The sequence below is a fragment of the Rhamphochromis longiceps genome, linkage group LG12 (assembly GCF_057381845.1).
Source record: "Rhamphochromis longiceps isolate RC_006_pf linkage group LG12, R_longiceps_female_GT1.1, whole genome shotgun sequence".
NCBI lineage: Eukaryota > Metazoa > Chordata > Actinopteri > Cichliformes > Cichlidae > Rhamphochromis > Rhamphochromis longiceps.
In genome coordinates this window covers 12,715,191-12,736,229 of record NC_140568.1, presented here as the reverse complement: position 1 = coordinate 12,736,229, position 21,039 = coordinate 12,715,191, and the positions used below count along the sequence as shown (strand labels likewise).

At 39.2% G+C, this 21,039-nt stretch overlaps 1 protein-coding gene across 1 annotated transcript in view; it reads right to left on the bottom strand.

The window, feature by feature from the left end:
• Positions 1–1,294: 1,294 nt before the first annotated feature.
• The window catches only part of npffr1l2 (neuropeptide FF receptor 1 like 2), a 33,204-nt gene continuing 13,459 nt past the window's right edge, over positions 1,295–21,039 (bottom strand). Inside the window, exons 2-3 of the mRNA XM_085426893.1 lie at positions 3,812–3,911; positions 1,295–2,300 (exon numbers count right to left, since the gene is read on the bottom strand). Coding sequence (XP_085283019.1) covers positions 1,295–2,300; positions 3,812–3,911 — 1,106 coding nt within the window. The remainder of the gene's footprint in view (positions 2,301–3,811; positions 3,912–21,039) is intronic.

The following is a 21,039-nucleotide window of genomic DNA, read 5'->3' as shown; positions in this document are numbered from 1 at the left end:
GAATGAAATTATTAAATGGTATTTGTGCTTTTTTTATTCATCATTTTATGCCACTTAAATGTTTTAGAAGTTTCATAGTATTAATGAGTTTGAGGTAGTTGACCAGTAGCTTCCAGTATGAATCTGAATTTGCTTACATTTGTACATTTGCATGATTGTGGAGGTAGCGTTTCGATTGTTCTTTAAAGGCAGTTTTTCAGTGACTGCTGGATGTCTTCCATTAAAATATTCACGTTTGCTAAGAGGTGCAAAACTAATACACTGATGAAGTGTTTTAGATATTTTGTGGTGTAGTTTGTCATTCATAATCATTCACTGGCGCCTATGCAGCATCCTTTATGCTACACTTTTCCCTCCATTTGATGCGATCTATCAAGATAATGTAATGTTTTATTCTCATGTACTGTTTACACAAAACCCTAGGCTACCTGGAACAAATTTCATATCACAAGACGCAAAGCTGAGCTATATTAACTGCCAGATGATTGAATACAAAGGCTAACACAATATCTAATCTGTCTTAGTTTATCTTCCAATATTTTTTGGGGGTGTTTCTATTAATAAGGCTCATAGTGGTTTGTTTAAACATGTTAATTTTCACTCTGGTTGTTTTATCAGATGACTAATATTTGGCTGTTGTGCCATATCAGTTTTGGGATAAACAGGCTAAGTGTACAAAGTGCAATGAAGAGCTGAAAAACTTTTTTTGTAACAAAAATGTCTTTGTGTGCTCAGCACAAAGGCTGGATAATGAGATACACAGACAGAAAAAAGGCTATTAGTCTAATTCTTATTTCAAATAAATAGAGACAAAATACCGACCAAGCCTTATGACGGCAAAGATCGTGCATGGATCTTAAATTAGGTCTCTATATTTAGCCTGCATAAATACTGGCATTGTTATCTTTTGATGTGGTCACACGTCTTTGTGGCTCCACACGTGATCAGCCAAACCTTTTGGTAGCAGGGCGAGGACAGACGACAGGACCTGCTTACCTTATTGGATGTTTGTGGTTCAGATACAGGAAAATAATATGAAAGTGACCAATATAGTCAGATTGTCTTTGGTTTATGGACTGTTAGAAGGGTTAGTTAGTCATACTGTTATTTTCATTTCAGCTCCTAAAACTTATTTTAATTGTAGAAAATTAACATGTGTACTCTCTAACCATCATTTTAAAGTGTAACCATATTTAACCTGTGACATCAGATAGTTAATGACTGTGTCCTTCATGGGGCGGTAGTGTAACAGTATGGCTTTGTTTCGGGTTTCTCTTGCTAACACTGTAATTATTCAGTTATCCCACACCTGATACGGTGAAATTGCCAGTGAACTAACTTTTTCTGATTCTTCTTCATTACTGCTTTTCTTATTGACAGCAGTCATTTCTAACTCTTGATCCGTAAGCGCCCTTCCCGAGTGGACCACCGCACTCTCGACTCTTGCACTCCTATTCACCTCAGCCGTGTCATTCAACTTGTTGTCATTATGGACTCGATTTCTTAGTCCCAATACAAAATGGTTGTGATTAACAACTTCTCTAGAAACAGTACCTTCACAAGGTGCTTGCACAGACCTTCTTTTCCTCCTCCACCCAACAATTCTGCTCCACAGCTGGCTCTGCACAATGCAACAAAAAGGCCTGGACTTGCATATCGCCTCGAAGCCCCTCTTAAAATTCTCATTGTAGTAGCCATAGATGATGGGGTTGACGCTGGAGTTCGAGAAAGCTAGCCAGTGTGCGAAGGGGAAGATGTAGCTGGTCAGAAGGTCTAGCTGGTTCCCATCCAAGTCTGCATAGTCTGTTATCATCATGAGGGTCCAGAGAGGCAACCAGGACAACATGAAAAGCAAAGCTACCAGAATGAGCATCTTTATCACCTTTATCTTTTTCCTCGATACCCTCGGATGAGCGTGTCTCCTGCTTCCTTCCTGGACTGTAACATTGGCCAGGTGCGGCTCCTTGTTTGCAAACACAGAAGAACACAGTTTGACTCCAATGCTTATGTACATCAGTGAGATTACTGTGAGGGGCAGCAGGTAGATGTGTGCAAACAAAACCACTGTGTAGACATTTCTCATCCGAGGGTTGGCAAAGTTTTCGTAGCAGGTGTACAAGGGCAATGTCTGATTGAAGTTGTTATTATATATCATGTAATGGAAAGGGACTTTCTCCACAGTCAGGGCAACTACAGCAGGACACATGAAGGCCACAGCTAACACCCAGATCGAGACGATGGCTAATTTGGCAACGAACACCGTCAGCTTGGGTCGTAGTGGGTACACAATACAGCGAAACCTGCAGGGGACAAGGAAACAAAAGAAGCATTGTTATGAATTAATGAAATAAACTTGTGGGTTTTCAGAGATAAATATCATAACTTGTTTAATTAATTTTTTTTTAACCCTGTGAGATAAATCCATTACATCACAACTGTTTTACAGGAAGAAGAAAAGAAAAAGTGTAAATTGTTTCCGATGTGTCATTCCTATGTAAAAAGTCTGTGGTTGTATATCAATTGCATTGAATTTTTTCATGTTTGTTAAAAAGTAGTTTTAGGTATGAAATGATTTCCTAGAGGTAGAGCATGCAATACTTTCAACTTCTGGCCAAAAACTTTCTATTCCAAGGTAGTAGGCAACCTGTCTCAAACACTTGCGGTCTGACTTTTACCGACTGCAGTCTTTGTCAAACTGGCAAAGGTTTGCAAATAATTAGTGTTTAATTTAAAAACACAGACAGACTGTGTATTGCATTTGCACATTTTGCATTAGTCTGTGCAAAATAGCAAAAGACACATCTCTCTGCAATATGGGACTTGACTCAACTGGCTGACTACTGGTTGCATTCTGGTTATTTCTATATGAAATCAAGGTTGTCCTAAAAGCAGTGTCCATTTAATATTGCAGTTCAGTTGCTCTCCTGCAGAAACTGCATCATTGAGGAGGAACTTCTTTTTCATATGTATGTCATTTTAGTTGGATTCTAGTTGGAGTAGCTAATTTGAATTTCTGTGAATGTAGATGACAACACTCATCTCAATTTTTGCTGATTTATAACCGTTAATTGATGTATTATCAGACAGATTTTATGTCATTTTGAACTTAACTCCATTCAGTCACAGACCTATTATCAGACTGACTGCGTCTGCTTGCCATTTTGTTGTTGTCTTAATGCACCAAGGTCACGCTGAAGATGACAAATGAATATGAGTGGATGCAGATCTGATCTTCATTTTCAAAAAACAAAAAAACAAAACAGATTTCAAAGGCAACAGGATCACAAGTTGACTGCACATCCTTGCATTAATGTTGGTTGCAAGTTCCTAGAGTGATCTTAGCAATAAGTGACAAAATAAAGCTGTTAAATATTTGGGGTTTTTGTCAGTCTGGGTATGGCTGGTTGGACTGTCCAACTTAAATGTATAAATAAAAACAACGGCGTTCCCAGAAAGGTTCGGGTCCTCTGTAAAATGTAAAAATAAAACTGAACGCAGTGACTTGCAAATCTCACATTTTATTCACAGTAGGCTATAACACAGAAAATGCATCAAATACTTAAACTGAGACAATTTCACATTTAATGGAAGATATCAGCTCAATTTGATACACTTTTCATACCATCAATAGGCCAAAGGTGTATATTTGTCCGCTGCTGTTAGTAAATAGTATTGTTCTAAAATGAAACAGGAATAGAGCAAACATTGCACCACTAGAATTATTATTAGAATTTTTATATATTTGTCCATTAATTATTTCACTGTTATTGTGTTATATTCCATCAAGAACCAAAGAACAATGTGCACTTACCTTTCAACAGCAATAGCCACAAGGGTGAAGACTGATGCAGACACTGACACGCCCTGCACAAAGCCGCTCATCTTACACACAGTGTTGGAGAAGGGCCAACCTGTTAAGAAAGCAACATCATTGACAATACAAGGAAATAACTGTCCCAGTGATTTTAGAAATCCTTAACATCAGTCTGATTATATTGCTGCAGGAAGAAAATTGAGGTTGGCAATCAGTTTTTAGACTTCATGCTGTACAATCTTGGACAATGCCATGTCTTTGTTGTCAAACGACAGTAGACACACAAAGTGAGACGTGGCATTTAGAATGGAAGACGTATCCGTTCACATTTTTCTTCCTTCCGCTTCACGGTGATTGTTTCATTTTTCAGCGGCAGCAGAAACAGTCTTCAAACACAGCTGAGAGCGTGACTATAGCCTCCCAATTTCTTTTCTATGATGAACGGCAAATTGCTCGAATTGAGCGCGATGGGATTGTAGCAGTGGGTTGGTGTGCTGAAAAAAATTTGAAATCAATTGACAGTGACCTCGGGGTGTTGGAAAATTGCAGCTCTATAGGCAAACATTTCATGTCAAATAATACTGTACCTTCCTCACTCCATTGCACACCATCAGGCAGAGGACGTGTGAGGTGCTAAATACCTCTATATGATTATGGATTACAACAGTGCATAATAATGTTGATACTTTTCCAGCATTGTATGTAATTTCTGCAGGACAAATAAGCAGGTGAAATTTCTGAGTTCAAGCAAAGCGGCATTTTCTCCCTGCAGAAACTTGCTGTGGCTAAGAATCCTTGTGTAAGAATGATCATTAGAGCTTATAGGCTGAAAATCCCAAAGTGCTAAAAACAAGAAAACACAAACAAAAGATTTTGTAAGAAAAAAACCCTTAGGGACAAAAAGGTGCGACAGAGGACAAAATATAAAAGAAACTCCAGTCAGCATTGTGAAATGCCTAGAAAGGATTTTTATTGTGAATTTAGGGGTTCACTGGCTTCTCCATCAGACCTCTTAACATAAGTTCATCATTTATCACTTTTTCCTCGGGTCATTTAATAATCAACACCAGAAACCAATCGCCCTAGATTCAACATACAGAATGAAACTTCTTCTCTGGACCAGAGCTCATTTAAAATGGACTGAGACAAAGTTGGAAACCGTTCTGCTGTCAGACGAATCAAAATTTTTAAATTCATTTTGGAGAACACAAATGTCACGTCCTCCAAACAAAAGAGGAGAGGGACTGTCTGTTATCAGCAGATTTCAAAACCCTGCATGTCTGATGGTATGGGGGTGCATCAGTGTCTATGAAAACCACAGCTTGCACATCTGGAAAGGCACCATCAGTGATGAAAGGTACTGTATATAAAGGTTTTAGAGCAACATATGCTCCCACCCAGAACACTAAACTTCATTCTACAGCTATTGCAGCAGCATCGCCTCATATAAGATGAGTCCAGGTGTTGAACTGACCTGCCTGCAGTCCAGACAGAGCAGCTAGAATCCTACAGTACTGATTGAATTGAATGGATTGTTGTTAAAAGAAGATGGCATGGTCCCTACTGTGTGATGCTACAATGAGCTGGCATTTTGTATAGCAAAATGGCTCAATTTAAACACTTATATGTTTTCAGTTGTGTTGCGATTCGGGTCCCAACTTTGGAATTGTGGATGGAGTTGGAGTTGTATGATAATAATCAGAATCAGAATCAGAATGGGGTTTATTGCCAGATGTTGAGGTTTACAACATTAGGAAATTGCTGCGGTGCTTCAGTGCAAACATAGTGTCATAAATAGCACTTAAATAGACATGAAAAAAAAAATAAAAGTAAGAATAAGAATTAAAAGTGCTATGTAGAAAGATATGTGCATGGGATATACATGAGATATATACATGAGAATAAGAATAGAGTGCTACGTAGAAAGATATATACATGAGTGCAGGTGGTGATCAGTGCCAAACATGAAATGATGCAGTGACACAGCGTAGGGTCATGTGTTAGTGGCGGGGACAGTCATATGGTTATTGTTCATGTGACCAACAGCAGAGGGGAAGAAACTGTTCTTATGGCGAGAGGTTCTGGTGCGAATGGACCGGAGCCTCCTGCCTGAGGGGAGCAGGTCAAACAGACTGTGTCCAGGGTGAGAAGGGTCCGCTGAGATCCGAGCTGCACGCCGCAGTGTCCTGGAGGTGTACAGGTCCTGCAGAGATGGGAGTCTGCAGCCAATCACCTTCTCAGCAGAGCGCACAACACGCTGCAGTCTCTGTTTGTCCCTGATAGTGGCTCCAGCGTACCACACGGTGATGGAGGAGGTGAGGATGGACTCGATGATTGCAGTGTAGAATTGCATCATCGTCCGTGTTGGCAGGTTGAATTTCTTCAGCTGCCTCAGGAAGTACATCCTCTGCTGGGCTTTCTTGATGACGGAGGTGATGGTGGGCTCCCACTTCAGGTCCTGGGTGATGGTGGTACCCAGGAAGCGGAATGAGTCCACAGAGGTGATGGGGGTGTCAGTCAGGATGATGGGGGGGAGTGGGGCTGTGTGCTTCCTGAAGTCCACAATAATCTCCACTGTCTTCTGGGCATTCAGCACCAGGTTGTTGTGGCTGCACCAGGACACCAGACGTTCAACCTCTCTCCTGTAGGCAGACTCATCCCCGTCCGAGATGAGTCCAATAACGGTGGTGTCATCTGCAAACTTGATTAGCTTGACAGACTGGTGGGTGGAGGTGCAGCAGTTGGTGTACAGGGAGAAGAGCAGAGGAGAAAGAACACAGCCCTGAGGGGAGCCGGTGCTGATGGTCCGGGAGTCCGAGACATTCTTTCCCAGCCTCACATGCTGCTTCCTGTCCGTCAGGAAGTCAGTGATCCACCGGCAGATGGGATCAGGCACATTCATCTGGGAAAGCTTGCCTCGGAGATGGTCTGGAAGGATGGTGTTGAAGGCAGAACTGAAGTCCACAAACAGGATCCTGGCGTAGGTTCCTGGGGAGTCCAGATGCTGCAGGATGAAGTGTAGGGCCATGTTGATGGCGTCGTCTACAGACCTGTTGGCTCTATATGCAAACTGCAGGGGGTCCAGGAGGGGGTCCATAATTATAATAATGGCAATTCTTTATTGTATTCTCCCGATGGTTCTTGCACAGAGCTCACTGAGCTGCCACCCACACGTTCCACCTTTTGTCACTTCACCATCTGTACATTTAAATGATTGTGAGCAGCCCTAAAATAAAGACAATGACATCAATAGCATGGTTCATCCTCATTATCATATCATGAGACAAGTTCAGCCAATTCCATTCTGTTCAGTTCAAATTTATTTACATAGTGTCAAATCACAACAACTGTTGCCTCGAGGTGCTTTAAATTCTATATCGCAAGGTAAAGACCCTACAATATTAGAAAGAAGACCCCCAGGAATCAGACGGAATGAAAAGAAAATGTTGATTGCTGCTATCAATTCAGCATCTTGTGAAATAATCAGACTGCTGTAAAATTTAAAAATAAAACCCGCAGTAAAACTTGCATCTTGCTGTTTGGTGGTGGACACTGCTAGAGGACTAAAGACCCATCGATCAGCAGGCTCATTGCTATGCATCTCCATTCACAAGGTGCTTTGCAAAGTCTTTTTATGGTTAAATGCCATGCCGAGCGTGAAATAGGGATCCACATATGCATTTAATTTATAAAGGGGAATTGTCTGCAGTTTATATAAACCTGATTATCCTTTGACACACAGATTTTAGTCTCTGTGCACATATACACTTCTAGTATGGTCCCATGTGCTGTTTTGTAAATGAGGCCCCAGGTCATTGTTTTAATAATGCATCATCAGAGTCACTGTCACACACCATTGCAACCAAACCACTACAGGAGGGGCTCAATCTCTCATAGTATAAAACACAGAGGACAGACACTGAGTCACACTAGGCTGCACGGACAACATACTCGCTGTTGGTTTACGTTGATTCACAGCATACTGCTATGTGCTTAAAGTGAAATGCTTATGAAAAACAAAAACTTTTCAGGTGGTGATGATTTATCACCGTGTTTGACACTGGTTTTAAAGGCATCTATAGTATTGTGTGCGATACAAACCTGTAGTAGATGGAGAATTTCATTATTTTCATTCATGGTTATTCATGCTTTTGTCATGGTCCTGGGTCAAGCGACCCAGTGTTTGAGTTTATGTATCTTTTGTATTTCTGTTGTGCCTTAGCTTAGTGCACCTAGTTAAAATTTCTAGATTGCTGTTTAGTATTGTTCCTTAGTTGTTTATGTCATCTCCCCCTGTACTAAGTCTCCCTGGTTCATGTGTCACGTCTGCGTGGTTATGTTTAGTTCATGTCATGTCTAATCTCCATGTTTCCTGTTTTACTTTGAAAGTCTGTATTCATGTCAGTGTATTCAGTTTCACCTCTCCTGTCCTGTCGTTATGGTTCATGTGTGTCAGCTGTGCTCCCATGTGTGACCACTTCCCCTGATCATCCCTCATGTGTATTTAGTCTCTGTGTTTCATGTAGTCTGGGTCGCGTCGTCTGTGTTCCCACCCCCTGTGTTCCGTATCTCCAGCCATAGCCTTTCCATAGTTTATGTCCAGTTTAGGTTTCTGTTGAGCTACTACTCTTATGCTGCCCTCACTCTGGTTTGTTCCTTTTCATCAGCCATAATAAAAGGCTCGCTTTTGTTTAATCCACTCCTGTATCTTCGCTTGTGTTCGCACCTGGGTCCACCACACACATTTCCGCACGGTCTGCCTCCGCAGATCATGACAGCTTTTATTTCATCTCGCTTAGATTATTGTAACACTCTTTTTCTTTGTTTGAGCAAAAGGAATCTTGACCGTCTCCAGTTAGTCCAGAATGCTGCTGCAAGGCTTTTAACAAAGACACGAAAAAGAGAGCATATTACACCAGTGTTACGTTCATTACACTGGCTTCCAGTACATTTTAGAATTCATTTTAAAATCTTGGTACTGACGGAATGCTCTCCCTCCATCATTACATTGCCTTGACTGTATTTATTCTTTTAAAAAGCAGCTTAAGACTCATTTATTTAGATTGGCTTTTAATTAGATTTGTACTGTCTTCCGTGGAGGAAGCAGAGTCTGTGGATGAGAGAAGGGTCTGGCTGCAGCCTCCGGGGAGCGCCATATCCGGTCGTTAAGTGTTGACGTGACGAATCCTACTTCCGGGCCTAAAGTAGTCTGCGTTTAACTCAATTTTGTTGTAATTTCTACTCAAAGTTGTATGAATCCAATTATAACGCAAAGGTCGCTACCCAATTTATTGACTCTGTCAACAATGTTGAAATGATTAAAAGTGCTGATAGGCTTTTTTGTGACAGTCCAATTACTGAAAAAGAGATATTGGCATCTATTGAATTTCTTAAAAACAACAAATCTCCAGGCACAGATGGGCTGGTGGCTGAATTCTATAAATCATTTTCTTCTCAGCTTGCACCCTTTTTGTTGCAGGTTTATAATGAAAGTATTGAAAGGGGCACTCTTCCTCCCAGCCTTACTCAAGGACTTATTACTTTAATTCCCAAACCTAAGAAGGACCTACTTTTTATAGACAACTGGAGACCAATAAGCCTCCTAAATAATGATTATAAAATATTAGCTCTATTGCTAGCTAGAAGAATTAAATATATTTTGGATGATATTGTAGATGAGACACAGTCTGGTTTTATGACAAACAGACACATCTCCAGTAATATTAGACTCGTCTTGGATATTCTGGACTACTCAGCATTAATATCTGATGACTCATTTATCCTTCTCCTGGACTTCTATAAAGCCTTTGACTCAATTGAGCATGAATTTATATTTCTTACACTTCAGAAATTTGGTTTTGGTGATATCTTCTGCAGAGCTATCAAAACTCTGTATTCCAATGCTAATAGTTCTATTAGAATGAAAAATGGCACCACTTCTCGTTTTAGTCTTAATCGAAATGCCAGCCAAGTGCCAATTGCTTTACATGTAATAGAGGATTTCTCAAAAGGGTCTGGATTGGTCCTAAACTTAAATAAATGTCAATTATTACCTGTCAAAGAGTGTAATGTTCAGAGTATTTGTAATATAACAGCTAAAAATGAAGCAACATATTTACATCTGATTATCTGCAAAGATCCAAAAGACAGAATTTTACTAAATTTCCCCCCAATTATTAAAAAATCTCAAACCAAATAAAATCAATGGTTGCAGAGAGATTTAAATTTAAGAGGGAGGGTATTGCTCTCAAAAGCAGAAGGTCTGTCTCGACTGACTTATGCGGCAATTTCTCTGCATGTGGACGGCAAAACTTGTAAGGATATTGACCGAATGCTCTTCAACTTCCTCTGGAAAAACAGGACACATTACATCAGAAAAAGTGTATTGATGAATGACTATGAACACGGTGGTCTCAATGTTTTGGATTTTACTACTCTAAACTGTATGTATGTATGTATGTATGTATGTATGTATGTGTGTATATATATATATATATATATATATATATATATATATATATATATATATATATATATATATAATTTTTTATTTTTTTAAAACATTATGTTTATTGACTTTTATATCACAGAACAAGCAAAGAATAATAGTACAGTTAACATGAGATTTATATTAAAGAACATAGTCCCCAAAGTAAACAAATATAAATTGAAAGAAACAACAATAATAATAATAAAAATAAATAAGTAATAAAATAATACAAAACCGATGCACAGCATGGGTAAAACAAACAAAGTAAGACACGAATGAAAAATAAAAACAGCAAAAACAAAGAAACAGATAACAAAGAAAACAACAACAACAAAAAAACAAAACAAAAAGAAAACCACACACACACACACACACACACACACACACACACACACACACACACACACACACACACAAAGGAACCCAAAACTCAGCACCAAGTATCACTTTCTAAATTAATTCCCTTCATAATGTCTCAGACACTCAGTTAAAGGTAACCATATTTCTTCAAAATCTACTCCCTTTCCTCTGACAATATAAGTAAGTTGTTCCAATACAATACATGATGCCATCTCCTTCACCCACATATGACTTGAGGGTACATCCACTTTCTTCCAATACAAAGATATTAAGCGCCTAGCTTGCAGGAGGCCAAAGTCAATTAATTTTAGCTGTCTGGTGCTAAAGTCACAGTTCTTTGGATATATACCCAACACACACATTTTTGCTTCAACAGGTATATTTACTCCAACAATCTTAGATAAAGTTTGCGTGATTAATTTCCAGTACTGTTGTAATTTTGGACAGCTCCATACACAGTGGAGCAGAGTGCCTAAACATTTACTGCAGCTATCTGGGATGACAGGCGACCAGCGATTCAGTTTGACTGGGGTTATGTAAGTTCTCATCAACCATTTATATTGGAGGAGTTTCATCCTTGTATTAATTGATTGTCTTTGGGCTTTTAAACATGCAGTTTCCCAGTCCACCTCCTGTATCTCCTCTTGGATGTCAGCCCTCCATGCGTCCAACTTGTCAGTGGCAGATTCCCCATCATGTGTTAACAGAGCTGTATAAACCGAAGAGATATGACCTCTGCCCACTGGCTTTTGAAGTATGACATTCTCCAATTGTGATAATGGTGGCTCAGATACAATCTGTTTATATTTTGACATAATGAAATGTTTAACTTGTAGATATTTAAAAAAATGTTTTTTGGGGATGTTGTATATTTGGCATAGCTGATCAAATGTAAGAAGGTTGCCATCCTTATAAAGATCTGCCACCTTCTGTACACCTTTATCTGCCCAGATTTTGAAACCCCCATCCGCTCTTCCTGCTTTAAAACATGTGTTGCCCCAAATAGGTGAAAAACGGGAGATAAGTCTTCTATCTCCCATATACTGATGGGCCCTATACCAAACATCTATTGTGTTTTTTAAAAAAGGGTTATTTGTCATTTTTTAAAAATTGCTCAGGCTTGCAGAATATAAATACAGATTTAACTGAAGATTTGTTACTGATGTTTGTTCAATTTGTAACCAGGCCGGGGGTGTCTCAGTGGAAAAGTAGAACATGGCTGAGCGCAGTTGTGCAGACCAGTAATACAGTCTAAGATTAGGGAGTTGTAACCCCCCTCTTTCATATGGTGGGTACAACAAGCGAAGTCTTAGTCTAGGTTTTTTATTATTCCAAATAAATCTATTAAACATACCGTTTAGTTTATCAAAGAAGAAAAAGAGCTTCATTTTGATACGCTTCTTCATACATGTTAAAAAGTGGAATTAATAATTTGTCTTGGAAAGTTTTATAAAATTCAATCGGAAAGCCATCTGGCCCAGGTGCTTTACCACTGTTAATGCTTTTGATAGCCTGTGATATCTCTTCAGTAGTTAGACGTCTGTCTAATTCCTGCTTTGTTTTCTGTTAGCGTCTGAAACTGAAGTTGATCTAAGAATATGTCCTGTTCTTCTGAGGTTTGAGCACATTCTGATTTATACAATTTTTCATAAAATTCTCTAAAGCTGTCATTAATTTCCAATGGATCTACTGTTACATTCCCTGAAGAGGTCTTTATGCTACTAATTGCTCTTTCACTCTGCATTTTCTTAATTCTCCATGCCAAAAGTCTACCTGCTTTCTCTCCTTGGTCATAATAAGATTGCTTTAGCCACATTAGACTTTTTGCTGCTGCATCAGATGATAATTTATTATATTCAGTTCTCAGACGTAGCAACTCACTTTGGTTTGTTGAGTCGTCGCTAACGTTTAAGTCTAATTCCAAAGATTTAATCTGTTTATCCAGGGTTTCCATTCGCTTTCTTTGCTGTTTATTCTTTGTACTCATAAAGCTAAGAATTTCACCTCTAATATATGCCTTGAATCCTTCCCATCTCACTGAGGCACAAGTTTGATCTGTATTTAACTCAAAGTAATTTTCTATTTTCTCCTCTACAAATTTAACAAATTCAGGATTCTGCAGCCATTTTGTTTGAAACCGCCAGTGAGGGGGGTTATGGATAAACTTTCCTAGATGGATACTCAGTGAGATAGCTGCATGATCACTGATCACTATGCTATCATACTGACACTGTTTGATTCTTGGTACCCTGAGTGATTATGTACCTACCAGCAGGGTCTTTTATTATTTTCGTCATTTGGAATGGTATGCTTCTATGAATCAAAATAATTACACCTCTTGCATAGTTATTGTATGATGCGTGGATCACCTGGCCAGGCCATCTGTTCCTCACAGACTTTAGTTCACAGTCTGTCAGATGTGTTTCTTGAAGAAAAACTATTTTTGATTTCAATTGCTTGATCCTGCTTATAACCTGTTTCAGTTTGATTAGTTTCCTGAGACCCCGGACATTCCAACTAGTGACTTTTATGTCAGAGATATTGCGGGTGTTTAGTTGGTCCATACTTTTCATTCTGTAATATTAAGATAACAACACGTGATGCTGATGTTGAGTAAACAAAAGTGACAAGTAAACTTTGAATAAAATAAAATAGAGAAATAAATAGTGAAAAAAAAACCCTGGCATTGACCCATAACACTTGGCCTCCTTTGGAGATGAAAACAGGCGTATCTTCCCATCGTGGAGGATCCTCCTCTTGCACGCGGAACACTCCTTCGTCGGCAAACACTTTCCTGATCGCGTTGAACTCGGTTCGCTGCCGGATGGTCTCAGCTGAGAAATCTTGGGCAAAAAAGAGTTTGTTTCCGTCGTGCTCGATGTTACTGTGTTTTGTGGAGTGGAAAACAAACTCCCGATCTTGGAAGTTCAGGAATCGGATAAGGACACCTCTATGTTGGTTTGGCTTTGGAGGTGGTAGAGGTGGTGAGCCCTCTCAATAACGAACGATCTGTCGGTCTCAAGCCAGCGCGGTAACACCTCCCTTATAAACTCCAGCAGTGGCCGCTGATCCTCGGCGCCCTCCCGGAGGTCAAATAGCCGCAGGTTCTTCCTTCGGCCCCGGTTCTCCAGGTCGTCGGTTTTTGCCTCCAGGTAGGATATCCGCTTCATGGCATTGCAGAGATTGGCCACGCTCTTTCCCAGGAGCTCCTCTGCCGACATTATTCTATTTTCAGCTTCCTCCAGTCGTGTAGCATTTGCAGCAACATTTTGCTTTACCTCCGTCATATTTGTCTCCAAAGCAGCAACTGACTTCGTCATTTCGCCCATACAGTTATCTGTGCTGTCCAGTTTAGTTCCGAATACACTAAACTCGGAGCGCAACGACCGAAGTTCAGCTAACACCGTGCTAAGGTCATTCATGCTACTAGCGCTAGCAGCTCCCTCGCTGCTTTCAGGCGTTGCCAAAATATCAGTTTTAACTGGTTTTTGGGAACCGCGTTTTCGGGTGAAAATATCACAGTCCTTGAGATTAGTCTTTTTGACATTTTTCAATAACAGTTAAGTTTCTAGTTTTGGGTTGTTCTGGGTTTTTAATGCAGGTTACACGGAGCAACCACTTTATGCAGCCATCTTGGTCCGCGGCTCCATAGCGTCCCCCTTAACAATACATTTAAGATTAATTGGGCTAAACATTTTCTTAAAAATCCGGTATCCATTTGGAGTTTTATTCCTCACTACATTTTCTCTAAGTTTGGTGGTCTAAGTTTTATCTTAGGCTGTGATTATAGTATAGATAAGCTTCCAGAAAACCTTTCGATGTTTCACAAACAAGTTCTATTAGCTTGGTCCCTTATATGTAAACACAACTTTACACCCCATACGTATTCAATTTGGAATAATAGGAACATAGTGTATAAAAATAAATCATTATTTTTTTCTAGGTGGGTTGAGAAATGGATTGTTTTAATGAATCAGCTGTTTAATCTTAATGGGCAGCTTATGTCCTATTCAGAATTCTTAAACGCCTATAAATTTCCAGCCACACCCAAAGAATATGCCATATTATTTGATGCAATACCTACGGGTATTATAATGCTTTTTAAAGGTATTCAACCTTGCATATCATCTGTTTCTCTCCCCAACCCTTTAGATTCACACATAGGAAGAATCTGTCTAACAAACCATAGTAAAAGTAATAAGAATATTCCTGCTTTGTTCCAGACAGAATCTCTAACTATTCCACATGTGGTCTCTTATTGGAATTTCTTTGTCAGTGACATTAACTGGAAAAGAGTATGGACAATTCCTAACAAGTATCTGGTAACGAATAAAGTGAAGGAAGTCTCATTTAAAATACTGCATAAATTTTATCCTGCTAATCATTATATGACAAAGTTCAAAAGGGACATAAATGTGAACTGTGGATTTTGTGGAAGCCATCCTGAGACTGTGCAACACCTCTTCTGGATCTGTTCATACGCTAGAACATTTTGAAAAGACTTCAGTATATTCATTGCTGGACATCTCTATAATGACTTTACTGTGAAATGGGAAAATGTTGTATTTTGTTTCTTTCGAAGGCAAAAAAAAAGGAAGATGTTTACTTTATAATAAACTTGTTAGTTATCTTAGCTAAATTTTATTTTCACAGATGCAAATACAGTAACAAAAAGCCTAATTTTAAACATTACTATGATGTTTTATGTTACATAAAATTGATTCATGGATCACTTAACAAAAAGGCTATGAAAACTATTACTATTTGTAGTAATTACAAATTATTTGAATGTATGTAATTCTTTGTATTACACCCCCTGGCATATGTTAATTTTGTTCTGGTTGTATACATGTTCTGTACACTGTTTCTTAATAAAGTTGAATAATTAAAAAAAAAAGTAGTCTGCGTTTAATATGGCTTTTGTGTTGTTAAAATGTTTAATGTTTTGCATTTTCTTCTATTAAATCTCAAAAAGCTCCTAAAACAGTCAGTGATCACTGTTGACCTCCCTCGGCTTTTGTTACCGCTAATCATTTATCATCAAGTGTGTTTTCATTAAATATTTTTTTCTTGTTCACCACATTTCTTGACAGCTCTTGTGATCCACACCATTTTTCTTTCATTACTGAGGATGGCTTGGACATTTTTGTTAATATGTACAATCTGATTGTTAGATAAACTGACTGCATTCTATACAACTGCATTTAAATTACATATTGTTGTTGTTTTTCTTTTTTTTCTCTCTTACAGACAAAATGATATGCCGGTGCACTTTCACTGCCCTGTCTGTAACATGACAATCATACAGCATGGGGATATGGCAAGGCAATTACTGTCAGGTCAGCATTCAGGACTGCTCTCCACTGAACTCTCACCGTTCTCTCACAGTCCAAAGGCATGCATGTCAGCGTTAATGGAGCTCCTGTTGGTTGATATGAGTTAAACAGTTGCCCCTCTCTCTGTCTAAGGCCTGTGATGAACTGGCAATCTGTCCAGGGTGTACTCAACCTGTCAGGTGGAGTATATAAGTATAGTTTATAAGAGGTGGTTTTTAAAGAACTTTCAGCAAAGAATAAAGACTTTCAACACTTTAAGCTCAGTTCATTCTTTCAGCGTGCACTAATTAATACCAGACTTCCCCTCTACTGGACTCAAACAAGGTACAAAAACCTCTACCACAGCATGCCATTTCAATAATTAAATCAAGCCTTTAGGTAAGTAATAATACGGCACACCTCCCATTTCCATCAATTATCCTCTCCTCTGCTGCTCATTTGCACAGACCACTAAACAACCTGCAGAGAGCACAGTAATCAAATAGTATATGGGCTAAATAATTTCCTGTAATTACCTGATATTTATTTTAATTGTATTTGACTACACATGAGTAATGCCATGAGATGCTCTGTGTCTACGTACAAACCCACATCATAAATGTTCAAAAAAACATTTGGCGCTTCATGAAAAATATAGAACAGCTAGAAACCTCTATCAGGCAGGAATGAGAGATCATTTCTTTCAGAAAAAAATTACAACTGGTCTCCTAATTTCCCAGATGTTTGCAGACTGTTAAAAGAAGAACAGTGGCTCTACTTTTATGATATGTGCTCCTGCTATCAAATTTCAAGTGCTAATATTCTTCATGAAACAGGAAGATGTCTAGGTTAAAACATTTGATAAGTTTTCTGTGCTCTGTTTTGATTAAAATGTTGCTTCTGTTACGGTCCTGGGTCTGTGACCAGTGTTTCTGTTTCTGTATTACTATTGAACTTTGATTTTGTCATTGTTTATCTTTCCTAGTCTTTAGGTTTCTATGTTCCATGGTTGCTATCTCACCTAGTCAAGCCTGCGTCTGTTATGCTTCCTGTTTTACTTTGAAAGTCTGTGTCCTATGTCAATGTATTGAGTTTTGCTTCCCCTTGGTCTTGTCATATCTGATTACTCCCAGCTGTGTTCCCCTTCTGTGTCTCATTCCCTCGTTATCCCTCTGTGTATTTAAGCCTTGCGTTTCCCTCTGTTAGTTGCTGGTTCGTCTGCATGTCAACCCCTGTATTTTGGCCGTATTTTTCTCCATGTTCCACGTCTCAGGTTTCTCGTTGTAGGTTTTTGTTTCTTTTCATTGTGAAAGGAAATAAAGAATAAAGTTACGTTGAAACCAAGCACACCATTGTTTTTCTTGTGACATTACCAATAAGTTTGTGTCACATGGCCCTCTTCCTATTGAAAAAAACAAAAGTTGTATCTAATTGGCCACCATGGTCACCACCCATCGTGAGGAGTTTGCCCCCTCACATATACTAATGTGCCACAAACAGGACTTTAATATCACCAACCATTCCCATTTTATTACGGTGTATCCATATAAATGGCCCACCCTGTAGATTGATGTGCATTTTAAAAATACAGTGGGGCAAAAAAGTATTTAGTCAGCCACCGATTGTGCAAGTTCCCCCACTTAAAATGATGACAGAGGTCAGTAATTTGCACCAGAGGTACACTTCAACTGTGAGAGACAGAATGTGAAAAAAAAATCCATGAATCCACATGGTAGGATTTGTAAAGAATTTATTCGTAAATCAGGGTGGAAAATAAGTATTTGGTCAATAACAAAAATACAACTCAATACTTTGTAACATAACCTTTGTTGGCAATAACAGAGGTCAAACGTTTACTATAGGTCTTTACCAGGTTTGCACACACAGTAGCTGGTATTTTGGCCCATTCCTCCATGCAGATCTTCTCGAGAGCAGTGATGTTTTGGGGCTGTCGCCGAGCAACACGGACTTTCAACTCCCGCCACAGATTTTCTATGGGGTTGAGGTCTGGAGACTGGCTAGGCCACTCCAGGACTTTCAAATGCTTCTTACGGAGCCACTCCTTTGTTGCCCGGGCGGTGTGTTTTGGATCATTGTCATGTTGGAAGACCCAGCCTCGTTTCATCTTCAAAGTTCTCACTGATGGAAGGAGGTTTTGGCTCAAAATCTCACGATACATGGCCCCATTCATTCTGTCCTTAACACGGATCAGTCGTCCTGTCCCCTTGGCAGAAAAACAGCCCCATAGCATGATGTTTCCACCCCCATGCTTCACAGTAGGTACGGTGTTCTTGACAAGAGCTAATCCAAGTTCCTAACTTGATAATTTGTGAAAAAAGGTTCAAGGACACTATTGAAAAACGTAAACAAGGGCAACTGAAAGTTGAATACATCAGGTATCTTTTTACATTTAGAAATTTAAATTGAAACTATTTTTCTGTCATTGGACTCATTTGTCATTTGCACCATACTGCATGACTCTACGAATGACTGATGTCTAGCTAAATGAAACCAACGATTAAAAAGAAAAATCTCTTTCAGTTCACTTTCAATGCTCTTTTTCTTTCATGAAACCGACCGTGAACTACTACTGGTAAAGTTTTTCAGCCGGTTGACAGTTTTTGCTTGACTAAAGAAATATGTGTTTAATTTGATTTCCTCTTTTCCTCGATATGAGTCACACATCAATTATAATTTACTGCTTTCCCTGTAGTTGAAGGTCATGACTTTGGAGTCCATGAAGTGGAGCTTTAAGTGTCTGTCTGCTCTTGTAACATTTATAGGATTGCAGCCAAATTACGAACAACCTTATTTCTTCTTTACACAATCAGAAAGGTTGTACTATCCGGAGCGTTGTCTCATCTTGGCTTTTCCAAATGGCTCCTCATAGATTGGCTTTTGGGTCGAAGCTATACTATGGGTATATGGATCTGTGGATATATGGATATGTGGTATGGGATCTCCACTAAACTTTGTGGGGGGGAAAGTCACAGCAGTTAAAGGTAATGATATTTGGATCACTATCATTCTATCCCCTGACTAAGTCATTGAAAACTACTGAAAGGCATATTTAAATAACTCCTTAATGCTACCGTATTTTCCACACTATAAGGCGCGCTTAAAATCCTTTAGTTTTCTCAAAAATTGACAGTGCACCTTATAATTTGGCTACTGTTGTCGGGAGCCTTGCAGAGTAATCTGGGTCCAAAACTGAGGATGAATGCTAACTTTTAGCACTCGATAAAAGTTAACGTGAGGGTTCCCGATGGTTAGAGACAAATGCAAACATATGGCAGGATGCTGTAAACAGACCAAACTTCAGTCAGGAGAACAACTGAGATAATCCATCCACAATACGAGGTTAGTCATTAATATACTGCAACAGCAAGGGAATAGAGCAGCTGCGAGAGAATTCAACATTAATGAATCAAACTTCTGAAGTGGGGGAAGCAAGAAGAATGAATTAATGCGCCTTATAATCTGGTGCGCCTTATGGTCCGAAAAATACGGTACATTCAGCTAACTGTCTTTAATGTACTACCAAAATGTTGCAAGATATCCTATAAGATCAGCTGGTTTCCAATAACAAATGGCAGAGACTGGGATGGCTCAGGTGACTGTGGAGAGGATATAAAGCCATATTTTACATAGGTTTAGTGATAAAATGTATTTTGTTTTGCTTTATTGAAAGTTGGCTCATTTTATTCTGTAATATAAAATATTAATTGGAAATGATCTATTTTCTTGTTACCAGCAACATTGTTCACAACAGTTGCCTTTTGTTCAGATGGACCCGCTAGACTCCTGGCACCAGCTTTGGGGAGTCTTCACAGGGTCACATCTTGACCACTGAGCTGATGAGCAAGCTACACATTATCAGATCGAGAGCTGGCTGAGAACTCCTCAAAGAGAGGGAAACAGAACTATGATAACTATGATAACTTGAGTGTGCAGCGTTTCCGTGAGCAGTTTTCCTGCATCTTGACTCATGTGTGTGGAGTGTTCATAGCATCAGCATCATGTTTCTGTTTATTTGTTTTGTTGGGTTAAAAATAATTAAATAAACTTGTGATCATACATATGGATCACCATGGCACATAACATCAGCCATATGATTTATTTATGCAGATGAAAAAGTGAGTGTGAATGTGTCTGACATCACAGTGTCTTTGTGCGCTGTGTAAAAGTAATTGCCTCTGATTGTGAGAGCGGTGATTCTGCAGGTCACCAGCTATTGTAAAGAAGAAAAAAAAAAAGAGTGCAAAAGAGAAAGAATTTATATTGTAGATGAAAAAAAAATCATAGGAAAAAGGTTTTGTGTTGATCAGCCAAAAACAACTACAATTTCATTTTCTGCTTTTAAGAAAGGACTGTTCACAAAAACAGAGAGAGAGATGTGTGTTGATTAAGCAGTGATGATAATAATAAAAATGTCTTAGTTTGTCACTTTCAGGTGCAAAGCAGACCTGAATCAATTTTCCACATGCAGCGGTCAGAAGAAAGTTATAGTTTAACATCATCGGAAACATTCAGGCCAAGTTTCTGGCTAATTTATTTACAGCACCATGTGTCTCTCAACCTAACAAGCGAGCTCTCACTCCTCCCTGAAGACAAGGAATGCAGCTCCAAAGAGCAATAACATGGCAGATAAAGAGACAGCAGCAAAGTCCTGAGCAAAGAGTCCCAGCAAGCAGCAGCAGTGTGGACAAACAGCATCGGAGAAGAAGAGCAAACCCATCATCCTGCCTGATCGGATGAATGGCACTGTGTTTACAACAAGCTGCAAATTCACTATGCATGTGAAGAAAACTTTTGAGGAGAACTGAGGAGACTGTTGGAGTTTGACATTTGCCACCTTTGGAGTAAAATGGCAAGAAGAGACAGTGGAACACAGGACAAAGCTGAAGGAGAACTGCCGGCTGTTGGACTGTTGAAGTGGGAGAGGACAACAGAGTGAGAAGACTAGGTGAGAACACATAGGAATTATTTAATGTGGGAAATCAAAATTTGGGTTACCTGGGGAAAAGAAAACTGACTGCTTAAGTTGGAAAATTGTGAAG